At 42.3% G+C, this 21,540-nt stretch overlaps 1 protein-coding gene across 1 annotated transcript; it reads left to right on the top strand.

Annotated features, from left to right (window-relative positions):
* Nucleotides 1-4,235: 4,235 nt before the first annotated feature.
* LOC106024674 lies at nt 4,236-7,894 on the top strand. Its single transcript, XM_034297561.1, has 3 exons — nt 4,236-4,411; nt 5,886-5,933; nt 6,399-7,894. Exon 3 carries the CDS (start codon nt 6,443-6,445, stop codon nt 7,103-7,105), a length of 663 nt encoding a protein of 220 aa, XP_034153452.1. The 5' UTR covers nt 4,236-4,411; nt 5,886-5,933; nt 6,399-6,442; the 3' UTR covers nt 7,106-7,894.
* Nucleotides 7,895-21,540: the final 13,646 nt, after the last annotated feature.

The raw sequence follows: 21,540 nt of genomic DNA, 5'->3' as shown, positions 1-21,540 counted from the left end.
GAACCTTCAGACAGAACCTTAGACAGAACCTCAGCCAGGTAGAACTTTAATCAGACAGAAACTTCACACAAACTTCCAGACAGAACCTCAGCCAAACAGAACCTTTAGACAGAACCTCAGCTAGAGAGTACCTTAAACATGGCCCTGTATTGGAGGAAGTGATATTGTTGCTTGACTTCCAGCCCACATATCCTGTCTCCTGTTTCCTGCAGGTTTTCTGTTTTGTATGTGTGTGTGTGTGTGTGTGTGTGTGTTGCTCAGCCCTTCCCAGCTGCGTTCAGGCACTGTTCCAGTGAAAAAGAGAGAGCTGCTTCTGAGCAGACCAGTGTCTGACAGCTAGCTGCTGCCACTTCTCATCCGCTGGTGTCCAGCCACTGACCAGGCCTCCAGCTGGGCTCTGCCACACCCCTCTCTCCCCCTCTCTCCCCCTCTCTCCCCCTCTCTCCCCTTCTCTCCCCTTCTCTCCCCCTCTCTCCCCCTCTCTCCCCTTCTCTCCCCCTTGTCCCCTTGTTTCGATTTGACATGTAAAAGCATTTCAATAATGTAGCTTTGCTGTGTGTAAACTACTTCCCAATGTTAGAGTTAGTTTAGTCTCCAAATACAATGAGGTTGAAACTAAGATCCATGGACTGTTCCAACTCTGATTTATCCCCATTAAGGATGACTTTTAAAGAGATTGGATAAGGGTAATTCATTGTTGTGGTCAAGGTTTAGAAGAGGGTAATTCATTGTTGTGGTCAAGGATCAGAAGAGGGTAATTCATTATTGTGGTCAGGGTTTAGAAGAGGGTTATTCATTGTTGTGGTCATGGTTCAGAAGAGGGTTATTCATTGTTGTGGTCAAGGTTTAGAAGAGGGTAATTCATTGTTGTGGTCAAGGATCAGAAGAGGGTAATTCATTATTGTGGTCAGGGTTTAGAAGAGGGTTATTCATTGTTGTGGTCATGGTTCAGAAGAGGGTTATTCATTGTTGTGGTCATGGTTCAGAAGAGGGTTATTCATTGTTGTGGTCAGGGTTCAGAAGAGGGTAATTCATTGTTGTGGTCAAGGTTTAGATGAGGATAATTAATTGTTGTGGTCAAGGTTTAGATGAGGATAATTAATTGTTGTGGTCAAGGTTTAGATTAGGATAATTCATTGTTGTGGTCAAGGTTTAGATGAGGATAATTAATTGTTGTGGTCAAGGTTTAGATGAGGATAATTCATTGTTGTGGTCAGGGTTTAGATGAGGATAATTCATTGTTGTGGTCAGGGTTTAGATGAGGATTATTCATTCAGCCCTCCAAACAGCCACAATAGTAATAACGCCATGTGTGTTAACATTGCCAATTAGCATGTCAGAGGAATGTCTGCTCTCTGTTCTGAGAGTGTGATTAATGTAGCTCCTGTGATCCAGCATGTGTAGCTGTAAATAGATCAATATTCTCCTCCTTTGAAAAGATGAAAGACTGGGGAAGAGAGGGATCTTAAAGAGGTATTCCAAGGTGGACTAGCAGCACATTAGCATGAGGCAGGAGGCAGGAGGCATGAGGCAGGAGGCAGAAGGCAGGAGGCAGGAGGCATGAGGCAGGAGGCAGGCTGCAACGGGGGGATGGAAAGAGTTAAATATTTAATGACATGTCTGGGTATGTGTGTGTGTCTGTCTTGGTGTGTGTTTGTGTCTGTATTGGTGTGTGTGTGTCTGTCTTGGTGTGTGTGTGTGTGTGTCTGTATTGGTGTGTATGTGCATCTGTGACTGTTTGTGTGTGTGCTCGTGTCTGTGTATGTGTGTGTCTGTGTTGTTCTGTGTGTGTGTGTGTTTGTGCGTGTCTGGGTGTGTCCGTGTGTGTTTTCTTCATCATGAGCAGCTCCAATGAGGCCATCTTGGTGTTTTAGTGGTCACTTTAGGTAGACCGAACCGGCTGGTCTATCTTGAAGAAGTGGTGAATGCCTTCAATAATGATTTACACACAAGACTTTCTTCTCACAGTTACGTCTTCTAACCATCTCTGTGGTGTTTTTGTGTGTGTTGGTGTGTTGGTGTTTGTTAGTGTGTTGGTGTGTGTGTTTTTGTGTTGGCGTGTGTGTGTGTGTTTGTGTGTTGGTGTGTGTGTGTGTCTGTTTATGGATTCATTGATATATGGAAACAATGATTATTTGCTCTTCGGGAAATGAGACTTGAACAGACAAAGGCCCCTGGACCTTAAAGAGGCCTCATTTCAAACAGTGGCTCTTTTATGAGGAACTGATGGTCACTTCTTAAAGGCTGACACTGATTTCCACAGAGAATTGAAACAGTGACACATGACACGACAATCTGACAGGGTCAAGCCGAGACTGGTCCATAAAGCCATTCAGAATGTGACACCAAGTTCTCTAATGTGTCCTCAACTTACTTCCAAACTGCTGACTGTAGTCTGTGTTTTGTTTGAATATTTGTTTGGCTGAAAAGGCTGGGTGTAGTATGTCTGGGTGTAGTATGTCTGGGTGTAGTATGTCTGGGTATAGTATGTCTGGGTGTAGTATGTCTGGGTGTAGTATGTCTGGGTGTAGTATGTCTGGGTGTAGTATGTCTGGGTGTAATATGTCTGGGTGTAGTATGTCTGGGTGTAGCACATCTGGGTGTAGTATGTCTGGGTATAGTATGTCTGGGTGTAGCACATCTGGGTGTAGCACATCTGGGTGTAGTATGTCTGGGTGTAGTATGTCTGGGTGTAGTATGTCTGGGTATAGTATGTCTGGGTGTAGTATGTCTGGGTGTAGTATGTCTGGGTGTAGCACGTCTGGGTGTAGCATGTCTGGGTGTAGTATGTCTGGGTGTAGTATGTCTGGGTATAGTATGTCTGGGTGTAGTATGTCTGGGTGTAGCACGTCTGGGTGTAGCACGTCTGGGTGTAGTATGTCTGGGTGTAGTATGTCTGGGTGTAGTATGTCTGGGTGTAGCACATCTGGGTGTAGTATGTCTGGGTGTAGTATGTCTGGGTGTAGTATGTCTGGGTGTAGTATGTCTGGGTGTAGCACATCTGGGTGTAGTATGTCTGGGTGTAGTATGTCTGGGTGTAGCACGTCTGGGTGTAGCACGTCTGGGTGTAGTATGTCTGGGTGTAGTATGTCTGGGTGTAGCACATCTGGGTGTAGTATGTCTGGGTGTAGTATGTCTGGGTGTAGTATGTCTGGGTGTAGTATGTCTGGGTGTAGCACATCTGGGTGTAGCACATCTGGGTGTAGCACATCTGGGTGTAGTATGTCTGGGTGTAGTATGTCTGGGTGTAGCACATCTGGGTGTAGTATGTCTGGGTGTAGTATGTCTGGGTGTAGCACATCTGGGTGTAGTATGTCTGGGTGTAGTATGTCTGGGTATAGTATGTCTGGGTGTAGTATGTCTGGGTGTAGTATGTCTGGGTGTAGCACATCTGGGTGTAGTATGTCTGGGTGTAGTATGTCTGGGTGTAGTATGTCTGGGTATAGTATGTCTGGGTGTAGTATGTCTGGGTGTAGTATGTCTGGGTGTAGCACATCTGGGTGTAGTATGTCTGGGTGTAGTATGTCTGGGTGTAGTATGTCTGGGTGTAGCACATCTGGGTGTAGTATGTCTGGGTGTAGTATGTCTGGGTATAGTATGTCTGGGTGTAGTATGTCTGGGTGTAGTATGTCTGGGTGTAGCACATCTGGGTGTAGTATGTCTGGGTGTAGTATGTCTGGGTGTAGTATGTCTGGGTGTAGCACATCTGGGTGTAGTATGTCTGGGTATAGTATGTCTGGGTGTAGTATGTCTGGGTGTAGCACATCTGGGTGTAGCACATCTGGGTGTAGTATGTCTGGGTGTAGTATGTCTGGGTGTAGTATGTCTGGGTGTAGCACATCTGGGTGTAGTATGTCTGGGTATAGTATGTCTGGGTGTAGCACGTCTGGGTGTAGTATGTCTGGGTGTAGTATGTCTGGGTGTAGTATGTCTGGGTGTAGCACATCTGGGTGTAGTATGTCTGGGTGTAGTATGTCTGGGTGTAGTATGTCTGGGTGTAGCACATCTGGGTGTAGTATGTCTGGGTATAGTATGTCTGGGTGTAGTATGTCTGGGTGTAGCACATCTGGGTGTAGCACATCTGGGTGTAGTATGTCTGGGTGTAGTATGTCTGGGTGTAGTATGTCTGGGTGTAGCACATCTGGGTGTAGTATGTCTGGGTATAGTATGTCTGGGTGTAGCACATCTGGGTGTAGTATGTCTGGGTGTAGTATGTCAGTGTGTAGTATGTCTGGGTATAGTATGTCTGGGTGTAGTATGTCTGGGTGTAGCACATTGGTAATGAGTTCTATTTAGCGTGTTAGCAAAAAATTATGTTATCATGTGTCGCCCTCTCCTGGCCAATCACACATACTACATGGTTTCTCAACCCTCTGGTCTGGTGAGTGACTCCATCAAAGATTACATTAAGGTGAGACAGTTTGGGGCCAATTTGTATTATTCTTGTTTAATGTGAAGTCATCACAGATCATCCAAAACTGGATGAAAAAAAACACAGCGAGTAACGCATCTCTTCTTCTGCTGATGGCTGTTAATCAAATGTAGTATTAAAGTAGAATATGTGTGTTTTAGTGACAACTCAGAAGCCAGAGGATAACTGGTTGAGATAATGATGCACTGGTCTTTGTGTGCTGGAAATGGTGTCATCATTATGGATATACAGGTGTCGGGTTGTTGTTGATTCTTGTATGTGGCTTTAATATGTTAAGAGCTTAATGCAAATAGAATAGCCCCAAGGGTATCTGTTGTTTGTGTTGAGTTTGTAATTGTTTTAAATAAACGTGAAATAAATGTGAAGATTTACACAGCTTTGTACAGTATGGGTTTGGGTTAGGATTAGAGTTAGGGTTTGGGTTAGGGTTGTGAGAGCACTGGAGCATAACAAAACCAACAACTTCCTGAATAGAAAGTTCACTCCGAACAATCAGGGAATGACAGAGTGTCACATGATCCCTAAAAAAACCATGAAATTGTTGTCAGATTCTTTGGTAACGGCATGTTGGGGCACGTATAGTCCAGGATGCTATAATGGAGATATTACTCCTAGATGCTTTTAAAGTGTATTCCTCATGTGGTTTTCCCTTTAGGCAGATAATGAGTTGACTGGTTTCCTCACATGGCCAGATGGTGACCAACAGGTTGTTACACTAAACATGAGAATTATTTGAAATATTATACAGATTCATAACATTTCATATAAAGAAAGCAGCCAACTGAAATGAACTAGGCCCTCACAATCTATGAATGTCACATGAATGGGAATACAGATCTGCATTGGTTGGTCACAGACATGGGTGACATGTCAGAGAGATAAACAGGCCATGGTAGAACTGGGACATTTACACTTTACCCATCTACCCTCTTTACCCTCTAAACCCACTCTACCCACTTTAATGTTGTGACCTAACCCTGTAACTGGGGCTGGGTACCAACACTAATGGGACCTATTCTGATCAACATACTATGATTAGACCATAACATTTAACCTTGGTGGCAGTTGGCTGTACCTTTGTTGGGTGCAGTGATTTAGATCTCCTCTTCCCTGGGATGGGCCGTAACCAACCTGTCAGTCTGGGTGGCTGGTTTGACAGGTGATCCTTAACAAAAGACTAACCCAACGAGTTGGTGTGTGATACTAACTATTAAAAGAGACAAGACAGTTGTTGGATTTTAGAGGATGGACTAGTTCATGAGAACACAGAATTGGACAATGACAAGATCCCAGGAAAAGTCTTTACCCCCCCTGCCTCAGCCCCAAGGTCTTACGCTGCTATATTATTCTGCTGGGGGAGTAGGGTCAGTTCTCATTCTCCATTGTAAATCCTTGTAGATCTAAGAAATGCATTTTCAAAATTGTCCCTGTCTCCTGCCCTGTTTTAACTTAGGAGGACATGAGGTCTTGGCCCACACCTAAGGAGTACCAGGCTTGAAAGGTTGGTTGTGTTACAGATCAAGATGATACCTGATGATTTCAGCTGCCCTCTGTAATTACTGGGACATTTTTTTCCATTTTTGTGTTTCTATTCTTCAAACGCCTGGTTTTTAAATCAAACCATTACTATGTTCTAAACTCTGAAAAAGACACCAGGTTCTTCATCTTGATCTCTACTTCTTGAGGCTCACTCCACATTAGTGCGGCATAATAACTCAAATTGCTCAATTTAACCTAGCTTATTAACCACCCTAGATATTTCTAGTATTACCAATTCATTTGTTCATTTTCTGTAATGTGCCATTTTAATTTTGATGAGTTTAATGTCTGTGTAGGAGCAGGAGGCACGGAGACCTGCTAGTGATGACAGACAGGCAGGCAGGCAGGCAGGCGAGGCAGGCGAGGCAGGCGAGGCAGGCGAGGCAGGGTCTGGTGCTGCAGGCGATTAACATGCAGAGACCTCCAGGCCTGCAGGGGGAGCCAGGACAGCAGGCAACGCCAGCAGAGCAGATGGTGCCAGGCCAGGAGATGACGCCAGGCCAGGAGGTGGTGCCAGGGAAGCTGGAGGTGCCTGGGCAGGAGGCTCTGCCCCCAAGGCGAGACGGGACGCTGGAGCAGAGTAGGGCTCCGCCCCCGGAGCAGGACCGGGCACTGGAGCTGAGGGTGGACCACCCCTCCAGGGGTGACAGTAGGGGCATGGTGGACCACCCCTCCAGGGGTGACAGTAGGGGCATGGTGGACCACCCCTCCAGGGGTGACAGTAGGGGCATGGTGGACCACCCCTCCAAAGGTGACAGTAGGGGCACGGTAATTACAGAGGGCTCTCTATACAGTAAACTGTATGTGTGCAATGGGGCCAGGCTGGACTCTGGGCGGGCGACAGCGGGCCAGGCTGGACTCTGGGCGGGCGACAGCGGGCCAGGCTGGACTCTGGGCGGGCGACAGCGGGCCAGGCTGGACTCTGGGCGGGCGACAGCGGGCCAGGCTGGACTCTGGGCGGGCGACAGCGGGCCAGGCTGGACTCTGGGCGGGCGACAGCGGGCCAGGCTGGACTCTGGGCGGGCGACAGCGGGCCAGGCTGGACTCTGGGAGACTGAGGGCCTCAGATCAGGGTTTGGGTGTCTACCCGCTACTTCCTTTCTTTGGGTTGATTATTCTGTAATGGCTGCGTAGGCTAGAAATTAGGCGCAGGAGGCACAGAGACTCTCAAAGAGGTACGTTTTTATCTAAATAATCTTGAAGAAGAAGAAGAAGAAGAAGAACAACAACAACAACCTACAGTGTCTAAGGACAAACAATTACCGACAGGGGCTTGGAGGAGAAGACCACTAAATACACAGGTAAACAAGGAAATGGGACACATGGTGGGTAGAAACTCAGGTGTGACTGATGGAACCAATTATCTGAGGGAAGACAGGAAGGGGGGACCAAATAAGGACATGACAAAACCAAAACTAAAACACGGACTGGAATGATCCCTACGATCGTTACAATCACTGATGTCAGATATTCTGGAGGATTCTAAATGAGGGTTTTGCAGAAAAGCATGTTGTTCTATTATTACATACAGTACACTGAACTTAAACTCTACATTTTCGAGTAAAATCCAAGCTGTGTCCCAAAATGTTCACTAGAGATAGAACAAAGAGCCAGTGATATACTGCATCCAATAGTTTTAGTATAGATGCCACTGTAGGCATTTTAATAAGATTCCAGTATAATCCTAAACTGACATGAAAGAAGCCTGGACAATGTTATTTATATTATAAAATGGTAGGCATGTTCTATTTCTGTAAAGTACACTGACCTTGAATTTGAGATTGCTTACTAATTCAGAAACATGTATTTTAAATGACATCATCAAGCCAAAAATATGAAGATAATTGTAAGAGGGAACATGTTCAATTAGGGCACCATAGCTCATTTTAGCATCCAAGGCATTGACAGTATAATTGATCAAAGATGTTGTTGTAGTAACTCAATAAAAGGACAGCATCCTGGTCTAAAACCTGTCATTTACTGTCTTGTCTTCATTGTTTTTATAACTGCTGATGTCAGCAGCAGGGTAAATTCTGTACAGAAACATCTTGTCTGTTCAGATACAAAAAAGCAACCAGGATTCCTGCCTGGAGTGGAATATCTCCCAGTTTCCCGCTGAACAGCTCCGGGATGAGCAAATCAAAACAGAAGTTTCGTGCCTACAGTTAGAATAATTGTTGTCACTGATGCCATGGCGTGGGGCTACTGTAAGCACGGGTAACGTTTTGGACACAAATACTGTGTAAATAAACTATTTTCCCCTCTCTTTATATTGGTACTTAAGCCATTATAATACAATTACATGCTTTTCTGATTATTTTGACTTTGCATACCACAACTACACCCATATGGAAATGTAATATATGGCAATATATGTATGTAACTTACATGTCTTATATGAGCATATATGTTGTAAACATTTATTTGGTTTGATCTACACATGTACGTATATATATATAACTTACATGTCTTATATGATCATGTATGTTGTAAACATTTATTTGGTTTGATCTACACATGTACATACACTCACCTAAAGGATTATTAGGAACACCTGTTCAATTTCTCATGAATGCAATTATCTAATCAACCAATCACATGGCAGTTGCTTCAATGCATTTAGGGGTGTGGTCCTGGTCAAGACAATCTCCTGAACTCCAAACTGAATGTCAGAATGGGAAAGAAAGGTGATTTAAGCAATTTTGAGCATGGCATGGTTGTTGGTGCCAGACGGGACGGTCTTTCACAATCTGCTCAGTTACTGGGATTTTCACGCACAATCATTTCTATGGTTTACAAAGAATGGTGTGAAAAGGGAAAAACATCCAGTATGCGGCAGTCCTGTGGGCAAAAATGCCTTGTTTATGCTAGAGGTCAGAGGAGAATTGGCCGACTGATTCAAGCTGATAGAAGAGCAACTTTGACTGAAATAACCACTCGTTACAACCGAGGTATGCAGCAAAGCATTTTTCCTACAAATAGGAAAAAGAGGCTACAATTTGCACAAGCTCACCAAAATTGGACAGTTGAAGACTGGAAGAATGTTGCCTGGTCTGATGAGTCTCGATTTCTGTTGAAACATTCAGATGGTAGAGTCAGAATTTGGCGTAAACAGAATGAGAACATGGATCCATCATGCCTTGTTACCACTGTGCAGGCTGGTGGTGGTGGTGTAATGGTGTGGGGGATGTTTTCTTGGCACACTTTAGGCCCCTTAGTGCCAATTGGGCATCGTTTAAATGCCACAGCCTACCTGAGCATTGTTTCTGACCATGTCCATCCCTTTATGACCACCATGTACCCATCCTCTGATGGCTACTTCCAGCAGGATAATGCACCATGTCACAAAGCTCGAATAATTTCAACTTGGTTTCTTGAACATGACAATGAGTTCACTGTACTGAAATGGCCCCCACAGTCACCAGATCTCAACCCAATAGTGCATCTTTGGGATGTGGTGGAATGGGAGCTTCGTGCCCTGGATGTGCATCCCACAAATCTCCATCAACTGAAAGATGCTATCCTATCAATATGGGCCAACATTTCTAAAGAATGCTTTCAGCACCTTGTTGAATCAATGCCACATAGAATTAAGGCAGTTCTGAAGGCGAAAGGGGGTCAAACACAGTATTAGTATGGTGTTCCTAATAATCCTTTAGGTGAGTGTATATGTACGTATATGTCAAAATATACAAGAATTGGCTATTTTTTTATGTATGAATGTATGTTGTCTTTTATTGTATGTGGCCATATATTAGATTTCTGTACAGGCAGTTTAGTCCATGGATGTTGCTAAGTGTCTTATGTTTCTGATATTTAAAAACACGAACTCACAGAGTTCTGCCATCATCTCACAGCCTTTGAGCATGAAGAGGTTTCAGTGGACTTTGGTTTACTTTCACACTCTGGCCAGACTACTTTGAGTTATCTTTTGTGTATCTGACTGTTATCAGAGGATCAGTACAGATGGCCGTCATGCTATCTGATGTAAGACAATGGTGACAACAGAGTCAGCCTGACTCAGCCTGACTCTGACTGACTCTGACAGACTCTGACAGACTCTGACAGACTCTGACTGACTCTGACTGACTCTGACAGACTCTGACAGACTCTGACTGACTCTGACTGACTCTGACTCCTAATTATCACTATTTAAGTTTGCACTGATAACCAACCCTGTTCAGTCGTAATATGTGGGGCTGACACTTAAGCAGTTTGTCAGCAAAGGCCCGATCCATATAGAGATCAAAGGCCCGGTCCATATAGAGATCAAAGGCCCGGTCCATATAGAGATCAAAGGCCTGGTCCATATAGAGATCAAAGGCCCGGTCCATATAGAGATCAAAGGCCCGGTCCATATAGAGGTCAAAGGCCTGCCCCATATAGAGGTCAAAGGCCTGCTCCATATAGAGGTCAAAGGCCTGCTCCATATAGAAGTCAAAGGCCTGCCCCATATAGAGGTCAAAGGCCTGCCCCATATAGAGGTCAAAGGCCTGCCCCATATAGAGGTCAAAGGCCTGCTCCATACAGAGGTTGAAGACCTGGTCCATGTCGCAATCAACTCCCAGTGTGCGCAGATCTCTGTGGTTGTCCCAACAACAATGCCAGGAGCATTCAGGAAACCAGACAAAATATTAATTTTAAACAAGCACAATGTTTGCAAACTATCCACCCACCTTTCAAACTAAGAGGATACCAAGTTATATCAAGGTAAAAGGTAATGTATAGAAGTGTAGAACAGTATTGATTCACATGCAACAGACTTGACAATATTTGTCTCTCGTAGAACACAACTTCTGCTCTAGCTGCATTTGCCCAGTGCTGAAGAGCTTCCATGACCACTCAGAAGCTTCCATGACCACACAGAAACTTCCATGACCACACAGAAACTTCCATGACCACACAGAAACTTCCATGACCACACAGAAGCTTCCATGACCACACAGCAGCTTCCATGACCACACAGCAGTTTCCATGCTACAATGCCATGAAAGGTAGTCACTGAGTCAAACTGTTTCATACATGTCCATCCACAACAGCCAAGGCAATGATAGATCTTCACATGCATTTAACCCCTAAGCTAGAAAATGTCAGTTGTTCTCCTGGGGAGCAGTGAAATGTCCCCACAAGCTGACATTCTTTGTGTTTTACCATCTTTTGAGGGATTTTTTTAGTAAAGCAAGGACACACACTAATCCACACACACACAGCCAATACGCTGGAGGCATCTGAAACACACCTTTACATGTGTATTTCACCAGCAGGGTTAAGGGACTGGCTCAGGTTCAAGTGAAACTCTTGTGTTTTCATCTGGGTTGTTCCACCCTGACTGCATGGCTTGTCATTCTAATTGGCCTCCAAACCCTTTTCCCTTCAGATTGACAAGATGGTGGCATTAGATCTAATCCCTTATTAAGGCACAGTAAACCCAGGGGACTTCAGACCAGTTTGAAAAGGGCATCATTAGATTACAGTGTAGTAAAACAATGCTTTGTGGAGGAATAGTAGTCATTTTTTCAGTGTGGAAAAATAAGACAAATGTGTTAAACTTGATGGGCTACTGAAAGGTCACGCAGTTTTTTGCCAAAATCCCCATTAACTTGAAGATAGATAATTTACCTGGTTTACATTAATAGGCCCTGAGTTTTTTCTTCTTTTTTTGAGGTCACAAAAACAAAGTAAAATATAAGCTTGTTCCATGAATTTTAGTTCTTTATTTTTGAAAAGCGAGAATAAGAAACAGCCTCATCTTGGAATGGTTCCTTGGTGTTCTGTATCACACGTCCAGGGATTGTGGGAAAGATTCCTAAGCACACATTGTGGCATGTAAGGTGCCTGTTGAGAGCTACATGTGGGATGTTACTTTCTATTACACATGTGACTAAGACATTAAGTCTGTATAATGGAACATGTGACACCTCTGCCTGCCTCTGTCTGAACTGCTGTAAGATGAATGGTTCGGGCCTCTGTATTGGCCCTTAACGCCTGTGATTTAGCTCTGCTCTTTTGACGGTTGCTCTCTTCACTGTACTGTGTCCTCATGTGAGGCCCCAGACAAAGACAAGGGATAAGTAGCTTTCAGAAAACGGCGGTGTTTCCTTTGTTTGCACGTGAAGACGACAGTAATCAACCTGCTGAATTTGGCAGCGGCACAACAGAAACTCTGCTTGGCTTGTTCCTACGTGCCCAGAGAGCCTCTCCTGAGTGGATATGTTCCCTCTCTATCACTTCCCATACGCCCACCTGTCCGCTTCTAACTTACACACACACACACTTACAGACACATGCAAAAACACACACACACACACATACTTACATACATCCACACTTACACACATCCACACTTACAGGCACATGCAAAAATACACACACACACACACAGACATACTTACACACACACATACTTACACACACATGCAACATCAGACAAACAGATATAAATGGTGTGCACACACATCAGTCAACTGAAGCAGCTGTAGACACACTTCAACTGATCAGGCCAGTTCTACTGTGTGTGGGGATCCAGGTCTGTCCATGTGTGTCCCCACTAAGATAGTAAAAGCTCTCCCTACTAGAAACATTTTGATTTCTGGCTTAGGGGTTATGTTTGGGGTGAAACAAACAGTTGGGCATTGCATAATAATTGAGGTTTTAGGCATCATGGGTTAGGTTTAGGTTCAGTCGTTAATGGAAGTTTGAGTTTAGGCTTCAGGGTTATTGAGATCAAGGTTATGGTAAGGTTTAGGTTCAACATTAGGAAGAGAATCAAGGTTATGGAATAGGGAATATGGATTTCTGCTCCCCTAAAGGACTGAAAAACAAACATGTAGGTCTGTGTTTGTGCAATTTATTGAATTAGGAGATCCTGTAATGCAAGGAACAACCACTGTCCTCTTGCAAACCTTCTAGTGAAATTAATATTTATGTAACTATCATTCCTTATGCATTGTGTCTCTCTGTTGGTTTCTCCAGTTGCTACTTTGTTTACTTGAGAGTCTGAAAAAGATGTGACTTTCTTTGATAATTACAGAACGGTCGGTATTTAAATAATAATAATTGATTGGCCCCCTAATGAATGTTAATCTTAAATAGAGATAAGGTAAGGTAGAGATCTGACAAGTTGCTAAATTGTCAGAGATATGATGATTGTAGTGTTAAATAAAACATTACTTCCTCAAACGTAATTTCATTTTAGATAGCAAATCAGTGCATTACACACACACCCACAAGGCTTTCAGAAATCTCTGCGAAACAAAACTTGATTGGTTTGAAAAAGAGGCCAAACCGGACAAGACAGGGCGGACATGTTTGGTGACTTAAAACACCTACCTTCTGTAGTGCAAACCTTCCCAGAACACAATTCTTCCCTAACACAAACCTTCCCAGAACACAATTCTTCCCTAACACAAACCTTCCCAGAACACAATTCTTCCCTAACACAAACCTTCCCAGAACACAATTCTTCCCTAACACAAACCTTCCCAGAACACAATTCTTCCCTAACACAAACCTTCCCATAACACAATTCTTCCCTAACACAAACCTTCCCATAACACAATTCTTCCCTAACACAAACCTTCCCATAACACAATTCTTCCCTAACACATACCTCCGAACAGCACAATTCTTCCCAAACACAAACCTTCAAAGAACACAATTCTTCCCAAACACAAACCTTCCCATAACACAATTCTTCCCTAACACAAACCTCCGAACAGCACAATTCTTCCCAAACACAAACCTTCAAAGAACACAATTCTTCCCAAACACAAACCTTCAAAGAACACAATTCTTCCCAAACACAAACCTTCAAAGAACACAATTCTTCCCTAACAAAAACCTCCAAACAGCAGAATTCTTCCCAAACACAAACCTTCAAAGAACACAATTCTTCCCAAACACAAACCCTCAAAGAACACAATTCTTCCCTAACACAAACCTCCAAACAGCAGAATTCTTCCCTAACACAAACCTTCAAACAGCAGAATTATTCCCTAACAAAAACCTTCAAACAGCACAATTCTTTCCAAACAAAAACCTTCAGAGAACATAATTCTTCCAAAACATAAACCTTCAAGCAGCTGAATTATTTCGTAACACAAATCTTCTAAGAACACAAACCTTCAAAGAACACAATTCTTCCCTAACACAAACCATCAAAGAAAACATCTTGCTTAACATAAAACTTCCTGACTGCTGTTGGTCGACACCAGAGGTTATGAACTCTCAGTTCTCAAGTGGTTGTCTGAGTAGAAATCTACAGAAAATTTATATGTAGTGTAATATGTATTTTATTGTATTAATATATGGTAAATATATATTGTTTTCTGAATTTAAATAGCTGATAGCAGATAATTTGTATAAATGGTAATGAACTTCAAATTCTTCATCAAGAATCTGCTCAATATGGAACTAATGACAAAGATGAAATGCTTAGTCATTGCTGCATCTACAGTCTATATTGAATTAAACAAAAGATTTGTTGAATGTTCTGTGTCTTTATGTTGACATCATTGGTAACAGTAGGATATAACATCTGTTTTGGTATATAAAATATGATATTGTTCACAGAAGAACACAGTAAGTACTCCACAGTGAGAAAAGACAGAAAGTGTTTAGATGTTGCCTCATGCAGCAGTATCTAACAACTCCAGACCTTGTTCTTAAAGCTGATATGGAAATGTGATTTAATTGGCTTTGTTTTGTATATAATTACAGAGATGGGGCAAGTATCATTGGGCTACCATCACCTGCACACTCCTCTCTCGATCTGGAATAGCTAAAAAAGAGAATAGTAGCTTCAATCAAATTCTACAGTGGGAGGATATTTCTAAAAGGTAATACATTGTTCAGATATTAAATGATTTGGATTATCACAATCGAACCTGAAAGATCCAGAAAGAAACATGAATACAGTAGAACAGGCTACGTCATGTTTGAATGGAAAAGTAAAGATACTACAGTTCTTTAATACAATGAAACACCAGAGCCACAGGGAACAACAGGGTTAGTCTTACAGAAAAGTCTTACAACGTGTTTCTAACCAAAATAAGTGTCAGTTTGTTCAAGAACATGTTGAAATCTCACAATCAAACTGGAATGCAGTATGCTCTGTTTGCCGGCATTCCTAAAGCAGGCATCCATCTATAAACATCGAACCAGTTTCTTACAAATTAGTTGACTGTCACTTCTTGCACACTGCATGAAGCTTTACAGTTATACATTTTGTTACATCATTAATGGTTGTGTCATTACAACTAAAAACATGTCAAAACACCTACCACCAATGTAATGTACTTCTGTGGGGGTTTGAAGAATGGAACGTCCAATATACGTTAAAATCAGACAGAAGCAGAGGTAGAAACAAGTGACATCATTCACATTAGTGTTCAATCACCATCTCCCACAGGTCACATTAGAGAACAATCACCATCTCCCACAGGTCACATTAGAGAACAATCACCATCTCCCACAGGTCACATTAGAGAACAATCACCATCTCCCACAGGTCACATTAGAGAACAATCACCATCTCCCACAGGTCACATTAGAGAACAATCACCATCTCCCACAGGTCATATTAGAGAACAATCACCATCTCCAACAGGTCACATTAGAATTAAATTGCTAACATCCCTATATTACTATAATCAAAGCTATGTTGGTGAATCGGAGATATTCATGGATATGTTTACTGTTATATTCTTTACAATAGTGGCACAGTTCACACAGAGTAAAGAGAGAAACCGGGTGCACCCAGCAACTCGTTGCACCAGATATTTGGAGTGCTAAGGTTAGTGTTGTAGCTATCCAGCCCCAGGTTCCACAGTACCATAGGTGAGTCTCTGGTGAACCTGTCTAAAGTCCTCTATCCATGTTATGACTTCTGAGGTGGCTCCCTTAGTGTTCTAAGGTTGAGATCAGAGTAGAGGCGGATTTGAATAAGCATGCAGAGTGACATCAGGCCGTGGAAATGTCTGAGCCTGTTGGAGAAACCTGCTCGGGTTACTTCTGTTGTCATGCTATGTTCTATCTTACCCTCTAACGGTTTGGATGCTTGACTCTCAAAGTTCATCTCACATGTTGAAAGTTTTATGTATTTAGGGTTAACATTTTTCTGACTAGGGCCAGACACAGTGAGATACAGTTACTCCTGTGTAACAACCAAATTCAACACTAATTGGAACACTTTATTGACTGTTTGAAATACATAGAAGTACTGAGCTAATTGTATCCTAAACATAATATTATTATCTTAAGATAATTCTGAAGATAATATTGTTTTAAAGTTTTTTTTTCCTTGTAAAGAAAACATTGAGACCAATCAATACTATTTATCTATACTTATTTTTATATTTTAGTAACATTGTAGATTTTCATACCATTTGTTTCATACTGGTTCCCCTAGAGGAATTGAATCAACAACTCTGGCAATGCCAGTATCACGTTCTACCAACTGAACAAAGTGGGATCGGTATAAAGCAAACATTTTGCTCTGAGCAATGCAGGGAATTCACTTTTTATATTTTTCTGTGTAGGATCAAAATATTCAGTACACAGAACAGTGTTAATCACCAATAACATTTTTTTTTAAATTATCCTCCCAATGCAAATGATCACCCATGATGCTGCATTAAAGCAGAAATGGATGCTGTTTGTCCATCAGTTTTAGCCATTATTAGCCAGATTGACCCTAAATGTCTCCATCTTACTACCTGGGAAACAGTATCCACTGGTCAGCAGAGCCTGATAGTACATGTAAATAGTTTGTGCTAATCTTAAAAAGCTAGTTTCTATACTTCTGTTTTTCATAGCTGACTAATTACTGATGTTGAGTGTATATAACACTCTGATCTGAGTGAAAGGCGACTTAGCGTTGTGCCATGTTTTGCAGTGCACATGGATTCACTGCTGTTGCTGTTGCTCTACATAATGCAACCCCTCCCAAAGTGTTTCTCAGATGGCGAGAAGGCAAACTTGTGAGCACAAGAGGATGAAAAAACCTCCATGACATCAAAAATGAAGATGAGCAAAAAACTACTGAGCTATATTGTATGATAAAAAAAGAAGCTTTTTGTGATTGCCGAGAGAATGTGATGGCAAAAGACTCATGGCAAAAAGTACATCTGGTAATTTCCAGGGTGAGTTTTTTTTTCACTTGCCATAAGGAAATAACTTACCAAAGAATATTTACTAGACCAAAAAAATGTACTGAATGTTGCAACTACATGTGTGTAAGATGAATAAATTAAGCTCTTCAAACGAAAAGAAACCCCAGGTTCAATTATGCCTTTAGTAAGAATGCTAATTAACATCCTCTGGCAAGATGCGCATAGGACACAGGAGATGTAGGACTGGACAGAGGAGATGTAGGACTCGACAGAGGAGATGTAGGACTGGAATTTATATGGTGCTTCTGGTGCTGTTCTATGGTTGTTCTTGGTCTGTTCTGGGTCTGTTCTTGGTCTGCTCTGGGGCTGTTCTTGGTCTGTTCTGGGGTTGTTCTTGGTCTGTTGTTGTTCTGTTCTTGTTCCGTTCTTGTTCTGTTCTTGTGTTGTTTTAACAGTCTTTGGCAGTCACTATTTGATTATGTTGTGTGTAATAAATGCAAGTGTCAATATTTGATCAATGCACTTGGTCCCAGTATATCCACTGTAGCCCAGGGCTTGAACAAACACTGTAATCCCAGCCTGGACCAGCCTCATTGTACAATGTAATATCAAGTACTGATCATCTAACTACTACACAACCTCTACAATGTCCTCCTGGTCTGGTGGACCTGTGCCAGGTTTAAGATGGCTTCACTGCTGTTAATAACGGTTCATCCTTGGGGTTGGTTGAGATCCCCACTCACTTCCACACAGCTGAGAGTAATAACATCTCTGTTGTGTGAAGCAACAACACACTCCATTAAGGATCCCAGGGTCTTGGACTCACACCCACACACACACACACACACACACACACACACGGGCTGGTGGGGTTAGTGTTACTATTTGGGCGTGTCTTACCCTCACTGTCTTCTGTTGTTTGCACTGTAAGCACAGAGAGCAGTGTGATAACATCTCAGGTGAGCATCAGCAAAACACCTCATCGTGATCCGTGTGGCCTTGTCATCATGTTTGCCTGAGCTCGTTCCCTGGACTACTTTCCTCATGAAAAAACTTGAATGTCTCTGAAACTACAGGGTTATTTTGCTCTGAAGACAGATGTGCTTCATTTGAACAGCTTCTTCATACCTGTATTTCACCCAAATGTTCAGGACTGTTTGTTGGGCAGAAACACATTCAGTGTGTCCCCCTCCCCTCTTCAGTCTGTTGGATGTGTGCCATTAATCTTTTTGTTTGAAGATTACTGGTCTGATAAAGATCTTCAAATAGGGACACCGTTGCTTTGTTCAAATAGGATATGAAGAAATATCATCATGTATTCATCCCCATGTTTACGTAGCTTCGTCAATTACTTGAGTACATTACCTTCCCCAGTCATGTGAGCTGGACAACACTAAATAAACCCCTCACCACTGTGTATGGTTTAACAAAAAACAAGAGCTAGCAAGCCTGGAAAAGTGGATTCATTTGCATGACATTTACATGAGATCCTGTTAAGTTGGAGAATGCCTGAGGTATAGAGGGCTGTTATTACCAACTGTCAGGTATTCCAAGATGAATAAATGGGAATGGGATGTAGAAAGGAATGGGAGAAATAGACTAAATAAATAGATAAGAATCAAGGGCAGTTAACAGTTGAAGACCACAAAGTCACAAGATGATTTCACAAGGATAACACAACCACAGTGTATTTTCAGTGTTGCTTTGACAGACTCAAGCCCAGACAATTCCAAAATGACAAATTGTCTGTTATGCTGAGATGTTCTTTTTTGTCTTTGGAAAACTGTTCCTACGTGTCCCACTCCCATGTAGAATAACCTTAATGGTCAGCATTATACAGCAGTACTCTCTATAGGAGGGCTATAGGTCTAACCCATTATACAGCAGTCTTCTCTATAGGAGGGTTATAGGTCTAACCCATTATACAGCAGTACTCTCTATAGGAGGGCTATAGGTCTAACCCATTATACAGCAGTCTTCTCTATAGGAGGGCTATAGGTCTAACCCATTATACAGCAGTACTCTCTATGAGGGCTATAGGTCTAACCCATTATACAGCAGTACTCTCTATAGGAGGGCTATAAGTCTAACCCACTATACAGCAGTACTCTCTATAGGAGGGCTATAGGTCTAACCCATTATACAGCAGTCTTCTCTATAGGAGGGCTATAGGTCTAACCCATTATACAGCAGTACTCTCTATAGGAGGGCTATAGGTCTAACCCATTATACAGCAGTACTCTCTATAGGAGGGCTATAGGTCTAACCCATTATACAGCAGTACTCTCTATAGGAGGGCTATAGGTCTAACCCACTATACAGCAGTACTCTCTATAGGAGGGCTATAGGTCTAACCCATTATACAGCAGTACTCTCTATAGGAGGGCTATAGGTCTAACCCATTATACAGCAGTACTCTCTATGAGGGCTATAGGTCTAACCCATTAAACAGCAGTACTCTCTATAGGAGGGCTATAGGTCTAACCCATTATACAGCAGTCTTCTCTATAGGAGGGCTATAGGTCTAACCCATTATACAGCAGTCTTCTCTATAGGAGGGCTATAGGTCTAACCCATTATACAGCAGTCTTCTCTATTGGAGGGCTATAGGTCTAACCCACTATACAGCAGTACTCTCTATAGGAGGGCTATAGGTTTTGTTTTCACCCCCCCCCCCCCATGTGTCACTCTGGAAAACATATTGACCTGTTCTGCTAATGAATGAGCACCTTGGGTGTCTCCGGTTAATCTTCACATTTGACGGGACACAGTGGATATCTCCCTCCCTCCCCCCTGTATCCCCCCCCCGTATCCCTCCTCCCCTCTCTCCCTCCCTCCCCCCTATATCCCTCCCTCCCCACTGTACCCCCCCCATATGCCTCCTCCCCTCTCTCCCTCTCTCCGCCCTGTATCCCTTCCTCCATCACCCTGTATCCCTCCTCCCCTGTGTATCCCTCCCTCCCCCGTGTATCCCTCCCTCCCCTGTGTATCCCTTCTCCCCCCATCCCCCCTCCTGTATCCCAAGCCTGTGGGTTAATCCCATGTCTTCAGTGCAAACAAAAAACACGTTCCTGGTAGAAGCAGGTGTCTTTCCAACGGAATAGAACAGGATGTGTGTGAGGTATCTTGTTGGTTTTTCTATCATCAAGCTTTTGGATTAGATTTGCATCATGCGATAGAATCTCCAAACCCCCTCTGACTAAGAAGAGCTGCTGTTTATTTTCCCTCAATGTTTCTATTTTACTATTATCACCATTAAAGCTGGGTTGAGATTACAGACAAAATATATTCTCTGTATGGAAATCAATCAATCAATAAGTCAATAGAAGTCTACAGAAAAGGCATTGGGCCCAGATGGATCAGTGAGAATTGTTAAGTTACCCAAATAAAGATGTAGCATTTAAAGTTCATTAGTTATAGTTTTACCTATAATCTTTTTGCAACATTTACTGAGGATGTAGTTACAGCAATGACCTGGGGTCAACTGCCTTGTTCACAACAGATCGTTACAGGTCAGATTCTCTACCGAATGGGCTAACTGTAACCCTTTTCAGATGGACAAGAAAGAAATGTCCCATATACAAACAACACATTCCCTATTAACAGGCATTACTGGTTACAACAGCGGTATAAACTGAATAATTGTTTTGTTGTTAATAACATTGTCATTATAGTTTTGGATAATTGCTAAATATCTGTCTACATATACAGCTCCGGATTCTTTTTTGAGACCACTGCGCCTTTTTCTTTCCTTTCCAAAAAAGTTGAAAAGGAAAGTTTTGAGTGAGAAGCGTTCAATTGGCTGTGGTCTCTTAATTTTAACCCTTCTGTTCTTCACTCAAAACCTTCCTTTTCAATTTTTTTGGAAAGGAAAGGAAAAGATGCAGTGGTCTCAAAAAAAATTCCGGAGCTGTTCGTCATTGTAGAGCCTGACTCTATATGTTCATATTTGTGTTTCATTTGCCTGCAGTTGTTAAAGCAGTGTAAACATTACCATGGAGTGAGAGCTGGTCATAACGGGCAGTTGATATATAGTTAGACGGTTATCTTAAAGCTAGAGTCCTTAGTTGAAACAATAACAAAGCCTACCTCTATTTTGGCAAAAAAAAAAATCTGTTTTGGTAGAAAGCTGAGGGATGAGTATGAAACATTTTTACATCCCAAATTTAAAGCCTGAGCGTGAAAGGTGGATGTTTTGAGGCTGTAGGCCAACAATAATCTCCAAAACATTTACATTGGAGTAAAGTGAGCTTTACCATAATATACCACAATATACTTTATGGTATATTTACAGCTTGTATTCTTCAGAGAGCAAAGGGTACCAATATAAGTCTAAAGATTAATGTAGAAACAAATAATTATTACGCGAATTCGGTCCGTTTGCAGTTATGCTGCTTGTTTTATGACTTGAGCATTTTCTTTCCCCAAATTCTTTACAAATGATGCTAGCTCGTGGGC

This window comes from Esox lucius, chromosome 15 (assembly GCF_011004845.1).
Source record: "Esox lucius isolate fEsoLuc1 chromosome 15, fEsoLuc1.pri, whole genome shotgun sequence".
Classification (NCBI taxonomy): domain Eukaryota; kingdom Metazoa; phylum Chordata; class Actinopteri; order Esociformes; family Esocidae; genus Esox; species Esox lucius.
This window is presented reverse-complemented; position numbering and strand designations above follow the sequence as displayed.

Bases quoted from the DNA above. Each gene is read 5' to 3' on its own strand.
- LOC106024674 (XM_034297561.1), top strand. From the start codon at position 6,443: ATGGTGCCAGGCCAGGAGATGACGCCAGGCCAGGAGGTGGTGCCAGGG.